The following is a 19,152-nucleotide window of genomic DNA, read 5'->3' as shown; positions in this document are numbered from 1 at the left end:
TCCTCCGTTGTCCCCTTCTCCTCCTGCCCTCAATCTTTCCCAGCATCAGGGTCTTTTCCAATGAGTCAGCTCTTGGCATCCGGTGGCCAAAGTATTGGAGTTTCAGCTTCAACATCAGTCCTTCCAATGAACGCCCAGGACTGATCTCCTTTAGGATGGACTGGTTGTATCTCCTTGCAGTCCAAGCAAGGGACTCTAAAGAGTCTTCTCCAACACCACAGTTCAAAAGCTGAACCATCCCAGGCTGGCCTTAACTGGGGAAGTCCTAACACACTCATCCTGTCAGCTGCACTGAAACAGGGATCAAGGTTGACAGTCTACGTGTTACAACCAGAAAATGTATCCCTGACCGTATTTTCTATGCCAGCTCCAAGAATAAAAGGTGGTGGGAACAAAGGGAAGAGGGAAAGTGGAAGACTGAAGGAAAGAACGTGCTTCCCCACACGCCCAGGGGTAGGGCAGGGTGGGGTGCTGTCCATTCCGCATTTAATCAGCACTTCAGTTATTTTCAACTCTTAATCAGCACAACAATCCTACAGGGTTTAAGGAGCAGTCATCCTCCTGTCCATAGCTGGGGGAACTGAGGCACAGGGAAGTGAAGAGACTTGCCCAAGATCACCCAGTATGTAAAGGGCCGTGCTGATTCCAGCCACCGTCTGCCTGCACACGCTGTGCCATGATTCACAAGACTCCAAGTTTCCCTCTTCCAGGTAACTGTTGGTTTTACTTAATGCCTGAACTTGCCCTCTCCTAATCTTCTCTATTCCACTCCTCTAAACCCTCCTCATTCACCAAAGGTGTGCCATTAAATCCCAGCTCCTCCGTAGAGTCTGCACTACGAGCACACTCTTCGAGAATTCAATATTAACCCTCACTACATTTGTTAGTTTGCAAAAGATCGTCCCCTGTTTCTTGGGTTGTCTTCCTAGCCTGACGATGAGATTTTCAAAGCAAAGGACTGTGTCCTACATACACACATGGCACAGAGTCAAGCCCATAAGGGGTGTTCAGAAGCAGCCACAGAAAAGCCTGGATTGGTGCCTTTAAAAGCTGGGCTCCTCTGCGACCCCTTCCTGGGGCTCCCCCTTTCTCCCAGGGCATTTCTTCCACAGTGCCCTCCAAGGCCCGTACAGCCTGCTCCCCGACTGGCCCTCTCTGACCTCATCTCGTACCCCCTTCTCCCACAGTCACTCTGCCCTGGCCACACTGTTCTCAATCCACAGACACCAGGTCCACTCCTGCCTTGGCCCTTGTGCGCTGGGTGTTTCCTCCACCTGGAACTATTACCCCAGACAGAGCTCACACCTAATTTTCTTCAAGCCTCTCCTTATTAGAAGGCACCTGACTACCTCACTTCATTGCAAACCCTTCATACGTCTGTCTTCATCCCACTGATATACCTCCACCACTTACTAGGTGCTTAATAAAAGCTAGCTGGATGAAGGAAGGAAAGAATCTGACCGCGTGACCAACAGAAGATAGGAATACCTCCCAGTTCACTGTTAAACTCTGAGTCAAAGCAGAGAGGAACAGGAACTTAGAAGTAGTTTCTTCCAACCATCCCAGGCCTCCACCCCAAGCCTCAGTGCCAGATCTGGGGCCCATCTCCAACACCTGCCCACAGAACTAGGGCCTACATTCTATGCACCTGAGCCCAGATATATTCCTTTCTTGATTAAATGGGAATTATGGGCAAACCTAGACATGTGTGCAGTTTCCTCTGTATGCAACGCTCCCCTTCATCGCCCCCAACTTGACCCTATCCCCTGATCCTGGAAGACACTTCAGTGAAGCTTTGCTCTGAATGAGCAGAGGAGATGGTTTTGCTCACACTTAAGTCTGTGAAGTCAAGTAGGCCTTAGGAAGCATCACTACAAACAAAGCTAGTGGAGGTGATGGAATTCCAGTTGAGCTATTTCAAATCCTGAAAGATGATGCTGTGAAAGTGCCACACTCAATATGTCAGCACATTTGGAAAACTCAGCAGTGGCCACAGGACTGGAAAAGGTCAGTTTTCATTCCAATCCCAAAGAAAGGCAATGCTGAAGAATGCTCAAACTACCACACAATTGCACTTATCTCACACACTAGTAAAGTAATGCTCAAAATTCTCCAAGCCATCAGCAATACGTGAACCATGAACTTCCAGATGTTCAAGCTGGTTTTAGAAAAGGCAGGGGAACCAGGGATTAAATTGCAAACATCTGCTGGATCATAGAAAAAGCAAGAGAGTTCCAGAAAACATCTATTTCTGCTTTCTTGACTATGCCAAAGTCTTTGTGTGGATCACAATAAACTGTGGAAAATTCTGAAAGAGATGGGAATACCAGACCACCTGACCTGCCTCTTGAGAAACCTATATGCAGGTTGGGAAGCAACAGTTAGAACTGGACATTGATCAACAGACTGGCTCCAAATAGGAAAAGGAGTACGTCAAGGCTGTATATTGTCACCCTGCTTATTTAACTTATATGCAGAGTACATCATGAGAAATGCTGGGCTGGAGGAAGTACAAGCTGGAATCAAGATTGCTGGGAGAAATTGTCAATAACCTCAGATATGCAGATGACACCACCCTTATGGCAGAAAGTGAAGAACTAAAGAGCCTCTTGTTGAAAGTGAAAGAGGAGAGTGAAAAAGTTGGCTTAAAGCTCAACATTCAGAAGACTAAGATCATGGCATCTGGTCCCATCACTTCATGGGAAATAGATGGGGAAACAGTGGTAACAGTGGCTGACTTTATTTTTCTCGGCTCCAAAATCACTGCAGATGGTGACTGCAACCATGAAATTAAAAGACGCTTACTGCTTGGAAGGAAAGTTATGACCAACCTTGCAGCATACTGAAAAGCAGAGACATTACTTTGCCAACAATGGTCCATCTAGTCAAGGCTATGGTTTTTCCAGTGGTCATGTATGGTTGTGAGAGTTGGACTAGAAAGAAAGCTGAGCACTGAAGAATTGATGCTTTTGAACTGTGGTGTTGGAGAAGACTCTTGAGAGTCCCTTGGACTGCAAGAAGATTCAACCAGTCCATTCTAAAGGAGATCGGTCCTGGGTATTCTTTGGAAGGACTGGTGTTGAAGCTGAAACTCCAACACTTTGGCCACCTGATGCGAAGAGCTGACTCACTGGAAAAGACCCTGATGCTGGGAAAGATTGAAGGCAGGAAGAGAAGGGGACGACAGAGGATGAGATGGTTGGATGGCATCACCAACTCAATGGACTTGTGTTTGGGTGGACTCCAGGAGTTGGTGATGGACAGGGAGGCGTGGCGTGCTGTGGTTCATGGGGTCGCAAAGAGTCAGACACAACTGAGCGACTGAACTGAACTGAAGTCTTCTCCTAGAAACAGAGATATTGCTGGGTGTGAAGGGCCAGGCCTGCAGTCTGTCTCAGCCTTCCACAGCACTCCACCCTGACAACCCCTGGCACAGGCCACTTCCTGTACCTCCAGAGAAGGGCACTGACAAAAGAGTCACTTGGTAACCCACCTCAGGGTCCTGCTGCTCTCATGAATCCTTCTAGTATCACCTGCAACCCTCCTACTGAGAGGGGGTGATCCTATTTTCTCTTGCTTAGCATCACTGGAGCAGAAAAACAAGAGGGTGCCTAGTTCCATACTAAGGAGCTTCAGAGAGGTAACTTATTAACTGCATCGCCTTGGACAAGTTAACTACAGTCACTGAGACTTGATTTCCTCATCTGTAAAATGGGGGTAACAACATAATCCCACAGGGTTGCTTACAAAGTTAAAATGAGTTTTCACATAAAGCATTTAGCATATAACAGGTGCTCAACAGACATTGATTCTCTGCCTCTTCCAGTTTCTTCTCTAGACAAGTTCAGAGCTATTTATACAACCCCTCCTCTCATTTGTTCTTTTATTTTAATTTTTGATTCATTGATAAAATTTTCTTCCATTATTTTCCTTTGGATTCTCCTTCTAATATAAATCCTCATGTATGCATGCTAAGTCACTTCACTCGTGTCCTACTTTTTGCAACCCTATGGACTGTAGCTTACCAGTCTCCTCTGTCCATGGGGATTCTCCAGGCAAGAATACTGGAGTAGGCTGCCATGCCTCCTCCAGGGATCTTCCCAACCCAGGGATCAAACCCACGTCTCCTATGATTCCTGCATTGCTGGTGGGTTGTTTTCGTTTTTGCCACTGAGCCACTGGGGAGGGCCCTCAGGTTCTAATAAAATTTTTTTAAAGTCTGGCCCAATTATAGTCTTGGAGCATATACATCATAATTCTTGCCTGTTATACTTTCCTCCCATATACTCTTTTTAGAAAGCAAAGTAAATCAGAGGATCAGTTTATTATTAAAGTGAGATTTAGAAATGTTAAAAGACTGCTTCTCCAACTGTGGGGCAGGTCTAAAGCCTTACCAACACCCCTCCCAATACTTGGTGGCTCCTTCTCTCCCTTCAGAGAAATATGATGATGATTAATTACAAAAAGCCTGTCCCACTCATCAAGATCCTTTGAGGCAGGAACCACATAAACACAAAGGATCATAACTGCAATAAAGAGAAACCAGAAAACCTCTCTGCTCTGGGACCCTACCCAGGCAGAGCTAAATAAATCTGAAACAGAAGATCAAAAAGGATCCTCCACATGGATAACAGAAAATGTCACCAGCATAAACAGGAAGAGAGATTAGTTCAATAAAGGAATAAAGTGACATCTGTGGGTCTCAAGTAAGATTTTTGCTTACTTTTAACTTCCCAGCATATAACTCACAAGGTTATTAATACGGACTCCTACTGTTTTGGGCAAATAAACAGCTGCTGATGTTTTGTGCCCAAACCACTTTATTAGAGCTTTCCTTTACAGCAATTGTTTTTTCCTTTCCAAATCCTGAAAGGCTCAGACAGCTGAAAAAAAAAAACAAACAAAAAAAAAAAACAGGGAGTATTAAGGCAGAATGAATAACAAGAGAGGAGGCAGCTTGTGGGGGCAGAGCAAATGGGGCAGGGGCTGCCAGACCCTCACCATCCCCTCTGCCACTCTTGGACAAAGTCAACGTTCAAGATCAGAGAGCAGAGACACAGATGTGGTGAGCTATTTTTACCATGATGCTAGGAGTTAGCACTGAAAAGAATTTACCAGCTTGAGAAGCTGAGGATGACCAGCTCTCCAGGTTTTCCCAAAGTTGAGGGTCCTCTGCGGACACAAGATTTTCAGTTTTAAAAAAGGGAAAGTCCCTGGCAACCCAGTGGTTAAGACTTCAGACGTCTACTACAGGTGGTGCAGGTTCGATCCCTGGTCAGGGAACTAAGATCCTGCATGCCACACAGTGTGGCTGATACATAAATACACTTTTTAGAAAGAGGGGACGTCAAGCAGGACTATTGGTCACCCCAGGAGCCGCCTGACTGTGCCAGTGCATGGGAAAGCACTGTAGGAGTTTGAAAGTCACATGTGAAATCTGAATGAGGTCCAGCCTGCAGCCAGCACACCCTGCTTTTCCTATGAGGCCAAGTTCCTGAGGGGCTCACAGTGATTCCAGAGAAAGGGTTTCCAGAGCCTCCCTTGCTGGCACCGCAACTCCGAGGTTCCTTAATTATACGAGGACAAAGCAAGCCGCCTGCCTGGATCCCTTTTTCATCAGTCTCTTGCTGACCTAAGGCCTCTAAGCTTACATTTGAAAACCATCTTTGATAAAATGATCTTCCAGTCCCTCCTCCATGAGACTGTCATCGTCTTTTCTCTTCTGGAGAGAGCACAAATGCTGGAGAGTTTCCCTTCTTGGCTTCGCCACCTAGTAGCTCTGTGACCTTGGGCAAACTCTCTAAGTCACTATGTCTCAGCGTTCCCACCTCTCAAACTCTCCCTCACATGCAGTGATGCTAAAAGGCGGTCATGCGTGGACAGCACCGAGCCCAGTCTCTGACCCATAGGCGTAGTTCTCGTCCTCTCTTCCCTTTGATATCATCCAGCTTCAATTCTTTATATGCCTGTTGCTCTTAAAGTAAATCAAGGGGTTGGCTAAGATTCTCATTTGGCATTTCTGTAACTTCAAATCTCTCCTTAACTTTCATTCTCATTTGGCATTTCTGTAGTTTCAAATCTCTCCCTAGCTTTCTAACTCTTTTTTTTTTTTTTTTTACTTTTATTTATTTATTTATTTTTTTTTTTTCATGCATTCCCAAACATGAACCCCCCTCCCACCTCCCTCCCCATAACATCTTTCTGGGTCATCCCCATGCACCAGCCCCAAGCATGCTGCATCCTGCGTCAGACATAGACTGGCGATTCAATTCACATGATAGTATACATGTTAGAATGTCATTCTCCCAAATCATCCCACCCTCTCCCTCTCCCTCTGAGTCCAAAAGTCCGTTATACACATCTGTGTCTCTTTCCCTGTCTTGCATACAGGGTCGTCATTGCCAAAATAGAAAGCCCAGAGATAAATCCACACACATATGGACACCTTATCTTTGACAAAGGAGGCAAGAATATACAATGGAGTAAAGACAATCTCTTTAACAAGTGGTGCTGGGAAAACTGGTCAACCACTTGTAAAAGAATGAAACTAGATCACTTTCTAACACCGCACACAAAAATAAACTCAAAATGGATTAAAGATCTAAATGTAAGATCAGAAACTATAAAACTCCTAGAGGAGAACATAGGCAAAACACTCTCAGACATAAATCACAGCAGGATCCTCTATGATCCACCTCCCAGAATTCTGGAAATAAAAGCAAAAATAAACAAATGGGATCTAATTAAAATTAAAAGCTTCTGCACAACAAAGGAAAATATAAGCAAGGTGAAAAGACAGCCTTCTGAATGGGAGAAAATAATAGCAAATGAAGCAACTGACAAACAACTAATCTCAAAAATATACAAGCAACTTCTGCAGCTCAACTCCAGAAAAATAAATGACCCAATCAAAAAATGGGCCAAAGAACTAAATAGACATTTCTCCAAAGAAGACATACGGATGGCTAACAAACACATGAAAAGATGCTCAACATCACTCATTATTAGAGAAATGCAAATCAAAACCACAATGAGGTACCACTTCACACCAGTCAGAATGGCTGCGATCCAAAAATCTGCAAGCAATAAATGCTGGCGAGGGTGTGGAGAAAAGGGAACCCTCCTACACTGTTGGTGGGAATGCAAACTAGTACAGCCACTATGGAAAACAGTGTGGAGATTCCTTAAAAAATTGCAAATAGAACTACCTTATGACCCAGCAATCCCACTTCTGGGCATACACACCGAGGAAACCAGAATTGAAAGAGACACATGTACCCCAATGTTCATCGCAGCACTGTTTATAATAGCCAGGACATGGAAACAACCTAGATGTCCATCAGCAGATGAATGGATAAGAAAGCTGTGGTACATATACACAATGGAGTATTACTCAGCCGTTAAAAAGAATTCATTTGAATCAGTTCTGATGAGATGGATGAAACTGGAGCCGATTATACAGAGTGAAGTAAGCCAGAAAGAAAAACACCAATACAGTATACTAACACATATATATGGAATTTAGGAAGATGGCAATGACGACCCTTTCTAACTCTTATATTCCTTGTCCCAAGCAATCTTGTATTCCTAAGTCCTAATATACCACTAACATGACACTTATTAGCTCAAGTTTCAAATCCTGCCCTGGTCGCTGAACTGCCTTCCCTCTCCTGCAGGATCTCAGTGGCCTTTTTAACTCTAAGCTCCCACAGGACAGAGACGGATAAGCAAGTCAGACCACTGAAGCCAAACCAGGCACCAGAACTTTAGAAGCAACATCCCTGTTGGTCCAGTGGTTAAGAATCCACCTGGCAATTCAGGGGACACAGGTTTGATCCCTGGTCCAGAAAGACCCCACATGCCTCGGAGCAACAAGACTGTGTACCACAAGAGGAGGTGGTGCACCTCCTGGGCCTTCCTATCTAGAGCCCACGCTCTGCAACAAGAGAAGCCCCTGCTTGCTGCAACCAGAGAGACTCCATGTACAGCAACAAAGACCCAGAACATCCAAAAATAAATAAGTAAACAAAAATTTTACAAAATAATAAGAAAAAGTTAAGTATAGATGCAGCACCTAACCATCTCAAATAGGTGCTCTACCCTGAATCTTAAACTCTGGACATGGGTGGAATGAACCCAATCATGCCGAAGAGCTGGCCTTAGCCTCCTCTTCAGGCATCATTTTCCATTGCTCTTGTCTGTCCTGAGGAGATGAGTGCTAATGTCACTTCTCTGGATCTCTCCAAACACTGTGTTTATGTGACCTCAGAGAGGATAGTGATAACAAACGTAGCCCAACAAAGTGTGTCTGGCAGCCCCAGTACCATTTCAGCAATACCATCATAAAGGAAGTCTGTCCCTTTCATTACAGCTGGATACTGAAGGCTTTCCACGGGCGTCACTAAGGGCAGCTTCATCTCCCAAAAGCAAACCTTCACAAAACTAAAACTGAATGCTGGGCAGTGGAAGAGAACTACATCTCAGAAATACATGCCTACTGACTGGGATGATCTGCCCTAGCAACATATTTTAATCTATAATTGCGTAGCCAGAAAAAACTACCAAAGCATTAGTGTTCACACTATCAGGAACCCTCTTGCTTAAAGCTCCAGTGGGCTGCATTCAGCTGGGTCCATAGAGTACACAGACTCACACCGAAGATTCCAGAACAGCAGCTGTTTCCAGTCATTGTCACAACATATTGTAAATTGGAACCGTTTGCAGCAATGTGTTATTAACAATAATTTAAGTACCAAAGCATATGAATGATTAACTACGAATTGAAGCCATTTCAAGGTTATCACATTCTCTTGCATATTAATATGCTTCCTCAAGTCGGAGAGAGAGGGACGGAGTGAGAAGGAACGCAACGTGTTGGGACGTGCGTGGTCCTGGCCCTCCCCTGGGGCGTGCGCTCTGCATGTGAAGGCATGTGTGTGAGGAGCGGGGAGCTTCGAGAACACCTGTGCTCAAGCATTGCCCTGTGGAATGGCACTCACTTTGACCCCGAAGGCAAAGTGACATTTGATAAGTTGACAACTGTAGGCGCAATGGAATTATCAAGTCTTTGCAGAACTCAAGGCACTGCAGCCCTAGGGAGACCTTCAAGTACAATCCACCATTTACAGAATCTAGACCATCCGCCAGCGGACCCAACCCTCTCGGCCCCTTGCTCTCTACCACAGCGCCCATGCCACACTGATGGACTGCCCTTCCAGCATCTCTCTCTCCCCAGGTCCCACGTTGGCGCCTTCTGGCTATAGTCATCACTCATACTCAGTTTGGTGTTTCCCCAAAGGACCTTCTGTGTAATATCAGCTCAATCTGGGCTGCCCTCCAATATGCCTCTCACAAGGCACCCTATCTGTCCTAGTCTCCAGAACCGAACACAAGCAACGAAAACTGGCAACAATCCTAAAGAGACTCCCAAGCTCTACGTCAAGGCAGCAGCCCATTCAACTTCCCAAGTTAAGTGACATCAGAAATCCTGTAGGACAGTAGTGAAGATGTTCCAGCAACCGCGCACTGGCTCTGGACCCCACAAACACCTTTAAAAACAAACAGACCACCTAAATCCGAGTAACTGAAGCTGCGCTTCAAGGCCCTCACAAACCAGAAAAACAAACTGTGGCTCTCCAACATTTCATTGTGAATTCTCCTTGAGGCTCTACATCAACCTACTTATCAAGGGCAAATAACAATTTATGTCAAGTGAGTGGGAAAGAATGTGGAATTCATTTATTTTACAGCCTACACACTTCTGGATAAAAATGAAAATTCTTTGGCCATGGTAAAAAAAAGTCGTATTTTTTGGCAAGGCTTTTCTACTCCATGAAGATATGGACCTGGGCTATTAATAAAGATAATTGGGCTCAACCTCTAAATTTTGCTATTGGATTCTCTCAAAATATCAATTTCTGTTACTATTATAATTTCACATGCCACAGTTCATTCCGAAGGACAAATAAGTTTACTCTTTAAATGACACCCTTTCCTCAAATAATCTTCAAGCATTTTGCAAACATTATATCCTCTTCTTTACAACCCTGCCAAGTCAGGGATCAGATGAGAAGGACATCAGCCAATTCTCAGTAACATTCAAAAGCTATAAGGAGACAAAAAAAAAAAAAAAAAAACCCTCCCAACAACTGGGCCTTGGATATTTTCCGATTTTTAGGGACTATATATGTGTTTGTAATTTTGGTGACCAACCTACTGTTACTGAATTAATTACTGTTACTGGTACAATATCCACATACTATGCCTAATAAAATTTTAGGAAACAAAAGCAGTTAATAATCCATTTCTCCCATTGTTCGGATGATCTTGACTCAGTGAAGTAAGATAATGGATTTAGAAATTAGTCATATAATGTAATACATTATTAATCATGGTATTCAGAAGGGTAAATAGATGTTACAAGAATACCACCCAGGAATTCAATTTCATTTTAGATTTATTTACTCTCTTAAATTCTTTACTCTACCATCATCCCTCAAATAAATCTAAGTATGATGTTTCCTTTTCTTCCAAAACAGTGATTTTCAACCCCTTTTTAAAAAGAAAGCAGAGTCCTTTAAAAAATGAAATATCTTACAGAAAACCAAATATAAGACAGATGAAAGAAAAAACATTGGTTGTATAGAGGGGAGAGAATGAGGAAAGGAGGGATCAAAGAGACCTCACTTGACCCTTCTATTTCTTAAGTCTCAGATCAAACCTTCTAGAAGCTTGGGGCTCCTGGGGACAGAGTTCGAGAATCACTGCCCTAAAGCATATGTGCAAAGCAAAAATTATGTGTATATAAAATAGAATACAGGCATGATATAAGTTTCATCAATTAATGATATATGGAAATAAAACACATACATAAAATACGCAAATCGCAAACACTGATATCCCAAGAGAAAAACCAGCAAAAGACACCAGTACAAAATTAAAACAAACACAGGGCTCGGGAGAAGATGCTAAGTTCTACAGCAATCAAGGGAGTACAGAGCAAAAGAACAGAGGATTTGATAGCGGTTACATTTGCCCAGAAACAGTTGAAGGGTAACACCCAAGGCTGGCCAGGCTCTGAGAAGCAGGTACAATGTTATATTGCCATTGGCTGCACAGAAAGGTTTTCCTTTTGAAAAACAATCTTTCATAAAAATTGCTCATATTTTTTGAGTCAATAATAATCCCATTTGTGGAAAGGCACCATTAAAGTCATTCAAAAGAAGAACACAGTGAGGTAAAGATGTTTATTTCTGATTAGTTATAATAGAAAAGAAAATGTTCAATAATAGGCAAGGGGTTAAATCAATAACTGTATACTGATGGTGGAATATTATGCAGTCACTAAAAATACAGTAAAAGTTCTCTTTAAGAAAGAAAGTGAAAGTGAAAGTCACTCAGTCATGTCCGACTCTTTGCAATCCCATGGAATACACAGTCCGTGGAATTCTCCAGGCCAGAATACTGGAGTGGGTAGGCGTTCCCTTCTCCAGGGGATCTTCCCAACCCAGGGATTGAATCCAAGTCTCCCACATTACAGGCAGATTCTTTGCCAGCTGAGCCACCAGGGAAGCCCTCTCTTTAAGAAATCTCCAGTTAATTGCCTCTCTTGATTAAGCATGTTTTCATTCTCTCCATGAAAAACAAAACCAAACAGGATGCGATTGTCCCTCTGTGTCAATTTCTCTCCCTCACCCCATTCACATCTCCAGCTAACAATGGCGTTATAAGGCAACCAAGAATACACTGGGTTTGTTTCCAAATGTGTTTAGAATCTTGGAACTTGCCATTGTAACAGCGTAACTTAATCACATATTATATGACCAATGGCCAATGGAAGATCATTGCTAAAAATTTAGAGTTATTTCTAAGAAAATTAATTTAAAGCTTTGGAAAGACTTTATAGAACTCATCACATAAATAGCAGTTAAATTACTCATGAACAAAGTCACTGCAAAAGACCAAAGTAATAAAAATGTGGGCCACTACACTGCTTCATAAGTACCTTCAAGTTCTCAATGAACATTAAAGAAAACAGAACTAGAAATCAGACTTTGTAAACAGCACTTTATGGGAGTGGCTTATTCCATGAAGAAGCTGCTTACAAAGTCAGATTTCTAGTTCTGTTTTCTTTAACAGATCCAAACCAAAGATAAAGCCTTGGCCTTCCATCAAAAAGCTGAGAAATACATGCACAGTAAAACAAAATATTTAATGCATGTACGTGATATTTTGTTTTAGTTTCTTCTTTAATCAGGTTTTCAGTAAACTGGCTAACTCAAACCCAAACTGTGTTGAAGAAGAGGTATACTATCGTCCTTCAAAAATGTGTTCACTGCAACAGGGACTAGGAGGGTCTGGATTCACCTCTGTATCCAAAGCCACCACTCAGTGTGGTGCCTGGCACACACTGGGCCTCCAATAAATAAGGACTGAATCAATAAGAGAAATCCACCCTGAATACTCGTTGGAAGGACTGATGCTGAAATTGAAAGTCCAGTATTTTGGTCATCTGATGCGAACAGCTGACTCATTGGAAAAGTCCCTGATGCTGGGAAAGATTGAGGACAGAAAATGAAGAGGGCATCACCGATGCAACGGACATGAACTTGGGCAAACTTCAGGAGAGGGTGAGGGACAGAGAGGCCTGGCTTGCTGCAGTCCATGGGGTTGCAAAGAGTTGGACACCACTGGGCAACTGAATAACAACAACAAAATCAATAAACTATGTAGCAAATATTGAAAAAATGCTTCTAACAAAAAGTAAACTGAGGAAAGCAGAATATAAAATTACATGTAAACCATGACTACACCTGCATTTTTAAATATGGAGGCAGAAGGACAAAGCTAGAAGGCAATGTCAAAATACAAAATAGTTGTGTTAGATTAGAATGAATTAGAGGAATTTTATACATTTTAAAATATTTTATTTAATGTTGGCTCATTCTTTTTTATATTCAAGAGATGCTAACCAAGAAAAATGAAAAGCTGTATGGGTTTCTACTCGACTTCTACAGGAAGACGTGGACCCACACTTCCATTTCCTATGCCCTCCGACACTCCAGCCGCCTTCACCCTCTATACTTAACCCACTGCACCCCCTCCAGCAATTCCATCTTTCTCCTCTAAGACCAAACCTGTACTAATACTTGTTTGTGTTTCCAATCCATCAGGATGCTATTTTTAAAATCCAGAGTTATCCACCCTCTCATTTACCATCTATCTGGTTAAAAAATAATTATCAAAACTGCAATTTACTTTCCCAAGAGATTCCCAAACACCATCTAATTAAATCATTCAATCAGAAAACAAATTAAAATGAAATATCACTGCAACCCCAAGAGGAAAATAAACTTTTCAGTCATGACTAGAACGCAGCTCCAGGGTGACGCTCCAAAGCCTCTTCTAATTGCAAGTCCTATGGAACATCCAGTAGAACATTTTGTGACATCTGCAGCTTCCAGGACAACTTTCCTTCCAAAGCAAAGAGGAGCCTGTGCAAGGCTCCAAAGCAAAACATAGTCATTCGAGAGTGGAAATGCTTTTATTAATGACTAACCAGTGCCCTGGGCACCCACACTGTGTGCTCATTCATTCATCTACTCAGCCACCCAACACACACTCTCAGAAGAATGTGCCAGGAACTGTCCTGGGTGTTCCACAAACACTTCTTATGTGAATGTAACCTCTGCCTTTTGGTGTGAAACAAAACCCAGAGCTTCCTGAGTTTAACTATGGAAGAGTCTCCAGGCGGAAAGGCTATGACTCCATCATCCCTTGGCCACCCTCTGACGTCTCCAACTCCGACACCCACTCCCACCATCCAGGAACTCTAGCAGAGCTCTGCTGCCCCTGTGACTCATTGACCCTCTTAAGGGACAGCCTAGCATGCGGTTAAAAACACAGGTCCTGAAGCAACATGAGCTTGGTTTAAATCTCTGTACCTTAGACAAATTATATAAGCTCTCCATATGTAAAACGGAGCTTACATACTTACCTCATGGGGGGAGGAGAATTAAATAAGTCAACGTACATAAAGTACTTAAATAATGCCTGGCACACAGCTGGTGCTATATAATTTTTAGCTACTAACTATTATTATTATCCCTATTCCCCCTGAGCTTAGCAGAGTAAACTGGTTTGCTCAAAAGGCCCTCCCTACTAACTAGAGGAAACTCGACAGTGGAAATCACGTAAATGGCCCATATCATCAAGGACAAGCCTCTGGTCTTTTCCCTTCCCACCCTCTGCCTTCAGAAAGTGGCACTTCAGTTCAGTTCAGTCGCTCAGTTGTGTCCGACTCTTTGCGACCCCATGAATCGCAGCACGCCAGGCCTCCCTGTCCATCCCAAACGCCATAGGCCCCTTACATAAGTAAGATAAATCCCTAGCCCACCTGGCTCCTCTGTCCATGGACTTCTCCAGGCAAGAATATTGGAGTGGGTAGCCATTCCCTTCTCCAGGGGATCTTCCCGACCCAGGAACTGATCTTGGGCCTCCCGCATTGCAGGCAGATTCTTTACCAGCTGGGCTGCCAGGGAAGCCAAATTTTACTTTAAATTCCCCCAAATACTTGCTCAAGGGTGGCTCCAGCATCACCGGGGGTGCTGTCACTAATTGTGGCAACACCATCATGGCACAACAGCCAAGCATCCTATGCCTCCCCCTGCCTCATGGCTAGTCTTTGCTAAGTCACTGGCCCTTCCCCACCCCACTGTGAGCCAGGGCTTCTACCTCTCCAGCTGAGAATCTGGCCTTTTCTGAATATCCACAGGACTCATAATACAGTCATTGCGCATACACAAGAGAGCTGGATCACCATGTGTTTTAAGGATAATGCTCCCTCTTTTTTTCTTCCCCTCTCAATTTTTTCAGGTATACACTTGAAAGTTTCAAACAAGGCATAGCTATAAGGTTTCCTGGGAGCAAAAACACAAAGACTCCTTTCAGCTTCCACACCGCCCTCATTTTCACGTAGAGTCTTATAAATCACATGATACGGTCCACATTCAACATGACAAGGGTGCACTCTGGGATGAGCCCATGACCCCAAGATCTCCTCACTGCTTCCCAGTGTAGTATCTTGCTCACCTCCTCCCTGACCAGACTGGAAAGCACAAGAGGATCATTTTCCAGAAACATTAACACACACACACACAGAATCTGTGAATGAAAATCTCTTAAAATCTGTGGGCAAACTAGAAATGTCAAAGTAAGGTACGGCCTGCATCCCTCTGGGAACATTATGAATCACCCTGGGGCAAACACTGTACTTCTACCGCTGACTAATTGTCAATCTGGACCCACCGGATGGAAAAGAACAAGTAAGAAACACAGCAACAGGCACATCAGAGAGATAAACTGGTCTGCTATGCAAGCCCATGGCAGGTACCAAGGAGAGCTGCGAAGCAGAGGCGGCAGAGCCATGAACTTGTTTTAAAGTCAGCAGTCAGGAAGCACCGTGGATACGTATACCTCTCCTGCACTCACCTGAACCTCCCCCCTGGGAAGGAACTTTTGTACATATGGGGAAGCAAACCGAATGTAGAGAGAGCAGCTGTCCCCACCATGGCAGGGGCAGCAGATGCAAGGTTGGATCCGGACAACCAAGTGTAAACAAATGAGAGTGCTCCTGGGAGAGAAACAGTCAACCCAATATGTGCCAAAGTCTGCCTGGTTGACAGGTGAACTAGGCTCTGCTGGCGCTGTCCTGCCCTTACAAAGCTGACATGCCTGGTAGAAAACAGGGGGAACAGAAGCACAGAAAAAAGAAATGTGAACGTGAGAGACGGGCATGTGCGTGCACACTCTGACCTGTGGTGCCCAGCTGGAGCTCTCTATCTGTTGCCTCTGACAGCTCATCGGACAGGGTCGCCTGGGGAGAGCGCTCCGTACCCCATCCTCCCCTTGACCCCAGCCCTAGCCTGGAGCGCAATCACCCGGCTCAGCCTAAGACTCCAGACCTAGCGCGCGCGGATCTGTTTGCTCTGCCCCAGCCACTCCCTGGGCCTGGGAGTGGAGCTACCGGAGGGAAGAGCCTTCACTGGCAGCCCAGGGCGGGTTCTCCCAGTCCTGGGCGGAGGCGCCACCGCAGTGGACAGAGCTCCAGGCGCCCATGCTTCTTCACCGAGCCAACACCTGCTCCTGGAGAGGGTCTTGGACCCGCGGGCTGTGGTGCGGGTGGAGACCGCTTAGGTTCAGACAGCACTCCTAGCCACAGATCCCTCTGCACACCCAATCGCTTACGGGCCGCTCACAGCCGGGCTGGGACTAGGGCCATGCATTCTTCCCAGCTCCGGCTCGTCCCGCAGCCTGTAGGTCCTAAATGCAGCGACTTGGGCCTCACGCTTCTCCCCGTAGGCCCAACGGTAGCCAAATAAGCCCGATCGCCTTTGAGCGCTCCCGCGTACACACACCGACGCTCACATGTACCCACACTCTGAACCGGGCCTGCGTGCGACCCCGAGACCCTCGAGCAACTAGCCGGTAGTCACACGCACACTGGGACACGTGCGCAGCGCACCCCCACACCGCCAGCGAGCTGCACACACCCGCGCGTGGAGCCCCGCGCGCACACGTGTGCCCTGGAGAGGCGCGCACAGCCGCCGACACTGAGGGTCCGGTACTCAGGCAAGAACACACACGCAGCCCCGCCAAGCGTCTGCGGCCTCAGAGCCCCGCAGTCACTCGAGAGATGCCCACCAGCCTCGGCGCACCGCGCACGGCTCTGGGCACTCCCCGGCCCCGTGGGCTGCCCAAGTTTCCCCGGGCGCCAGTACCTTGGATATGCTGCTTTATGACATTCTCCAGGTGATCCAGCCGTTCAATAATCTTCAGGGTGTCCCCTTTGTCTTCCTCCAGCTTCTTGTCGGGCGCCGGCTCCTGCCCCCGCACATACACGCTGGCGATGTAGTTGGTGACCCAGCCCACGTAGAGCAGACATATGATGTTGGTCATGCCGCTCAGGATCACGCAAGTGGACACCAAAGTTTTGGTCTTCCTGGTGCACACCATTCTGGGCTCCCTCCTCCATATAGAGCTCCCGGGGGCCCCTTCTCTCTGCGCACCCGGGACTCCCCCGCGATCACACCCCCTCGGACGCCCGGGGCCGCCGGGCGCCGGAGCACCTGAGTCCCGACGGTCTCCAAAGCCCGGACCGCTGGCAGTGGAGCCGCCGTGCCCAAGTTTGGAGCTCCCGCCGCTGGCCGCCGTGAGAGAGAGCTTGACAAAGGAAATGAGGTGGATTATTTTTCCAAATTAAAAATCTCCTAGCCCTTCTCGGAGCAGTCACGGGTGGTCGGCAGCCGCGCGCCTTGATACGAGCGTCTGGGAAACTTTGCCACAGCCTGGATCCGCGGCCGCGCCGCTTCCCATCGCCGGGCGCCGATTGCCTTGGCGGTCCGACCCGCCCGCGCTGCTGGAAGGACGGCGGCGGCGGCAGCGGCGGCGGCGGCAGGGAGAACCGCGGGGCCCAGCGGCCCGGCCCCCTCCGAGCGACAAGCGCCGCCACCAATCGCGCTCGGGCTCGGAAGAGGGGCCGGGGCTGGGCGGTCGCGGACCAACGCGGAGGGTGCGGGAGGCGGAGTCCGGCCCGGGGCCCCACCTGCTGGCCGCCCCTGGCCCCCGCCCTCCAGGGGCGCTCCAGAACCTCCACCCTCGCCCGCGCTGGCTGCCCCAGAGCCGAGGCTCCCGGAGAGGGCGCGCCACCAGTCCCAGTCCTGGGCCGGCAGATTCCACCTCTAGGGGTATGCCGCTTGTTCTCGCGCAGAAACCTCCAGGCTTCCGGAGGGAGCTCGGCTCAGCGTTCCACCGCTCGATCGCTGGGCTTCTCGCGTGGATCCCACCTGCCGGCTCTCAACCCTTTTTCTGGTTGCCAGGACTCGGGGAGGCCAGGGAAGCGTGGGCCGGATGGCCTGTGCAGTCTCGCCCTCGGTCAGGCCCCGTGGGCGTCCACTTCTTCCTTGACTACACCCTGTCCGCAGGCTTCCTGAATGGCTCCAGACCCCACAACTGTCAAAAGAGTCAACCCTTTTAGGAATCTCTTAGGAGGTTCTGTACCATCTCCACTACCGAACACTCAAAGGTTTTTAACGCCCCTAGCTATATATATTTTTTAAGTCTGTGCAGTTCCGGGACAAACTGTGTCTTGTAACCCCAGTTGTCATTCATGTGGGCCCGGGCTCATCCCAATGCGTGTGGAGATCCTGCACAGAAATATCCCTGGGGGGATTAAGCTCTCTGTGAGCTGTAAGTCCTTGTACATGCTGTTTGTGATTGATGTTAGGGAGGACAGAACTGTGCCTCACAGCAGAGGGGCATGGCTGGACTCCAGTGACTGACACTGTTTTGTTATTAGAGCACATGCTTATTCATATTATCCCTTTCTGTTGAACACTCACTTCTTCTCAGAACCTGAATAAAATTCCTTCAAACAAAGATTCTTCAAAACACAGATTTCTATCCTCTTCTCTGTCTCTGGAATGCATTTTCCTGTCCTGAAGAGTGTCCCTTGGCGCGCCAGCACCCCAACAAGCTGTGATCCTGGTACCCAAGGCAGCGCCCTCAAGTGATGTTTTCTGGACCTGGCCCAGCAAAAGAGGGTGGACACAAAATCAGTGAAGGGGCATTTGATGGCCACCAGCCTGGAAGCCCTTTAACCAATGCTTTGCATACAGAACTCCCAAAAGATACTATGAAAACAGACGAAACTGGAGATCTTGGAAGATTTCTCTCTACCCATAACTGGGAAAGAAAACAATACGTGTAGGTTGGATAGAGAGTAGAGGAAGGTACTATGTACGAGTCCATACATATGAAAAAAGAGAGTACAGACTGTTTCTGGAAAAAAAATCAAGGGACAGAAATCTGCATCCATGAGGGAATAAAACCTGTCTCTCTTTCTTTTCCTCTAGAAGTATAATCAGATCACAAACAGAGGTTCTGGACTTCCTTCTAGTTGGATGAATTTATAAGCAGTGGCTTTGAATACAGCTAATGGTAAAGGTCTAATTACTCGTGTTTCATACTCTCTCCCAGGAGGGGACCTGGAAATTCAGCTCTTCCCAGGATCTTCCTAAACCACCACAAGGCTGGACAGAGAGAAGCAATACTCATTTTTCACATTCTTATTGGGGAAAAAACCCCAAATTTAAA

At 46.4% G+C, this 19,152-nt stretch overlaps 1 protein-coding gene across 4 annotated transcripts in view; it reads right to left on the bottom strand.

Moving 5' to 3' along the window:
- Positions 1 to 17,429, bottom strand: part of GALNT18 (polypeptide N-acetylgalactosaminyltransferase 18) — a 354,952-nt gene extending 337,523 nt beyond the window's left edge. For all 4 annotated transcript variants that reach the window (XR_003591776.2, XM_027979390.2, XM_027979391.2 and 1 more), the window contains exon 1: positions 16,779 to 17,429. Coding sequence is in view for 3 of the 4 variants with exons in the window: in XM_027979390.2 (XP_027835191.1) it covers positions 16,779 to 17,013 (235 nt within the window). In the remaining variant the exon portion in view is untranslated. The remainder of the gene's footprint in view (positions 1 to 16,778) is intronic.
- Between the last annotated feature and the right edge of the window lie 1,723 nt (positions 17,430 to 19,152).

Source organism: Ovis aries, chromosome 15 (assembly GCF_016772045.2).
Source record: "Ovis aries strain OAR_USU_Benz2616 breed Rambouillet chromosome 15, ARS-UI_Ramb_v3.0, whole genome shotgun sequence".
NCBI lineage: Eukaryota > Metazoa > Chordata > Mammalia > Artiodactyla > Bovidae > Ovis > Ovis aries.
This window is presented reverse-complemented; position numbering and strand designations above follow the sequence as displayed.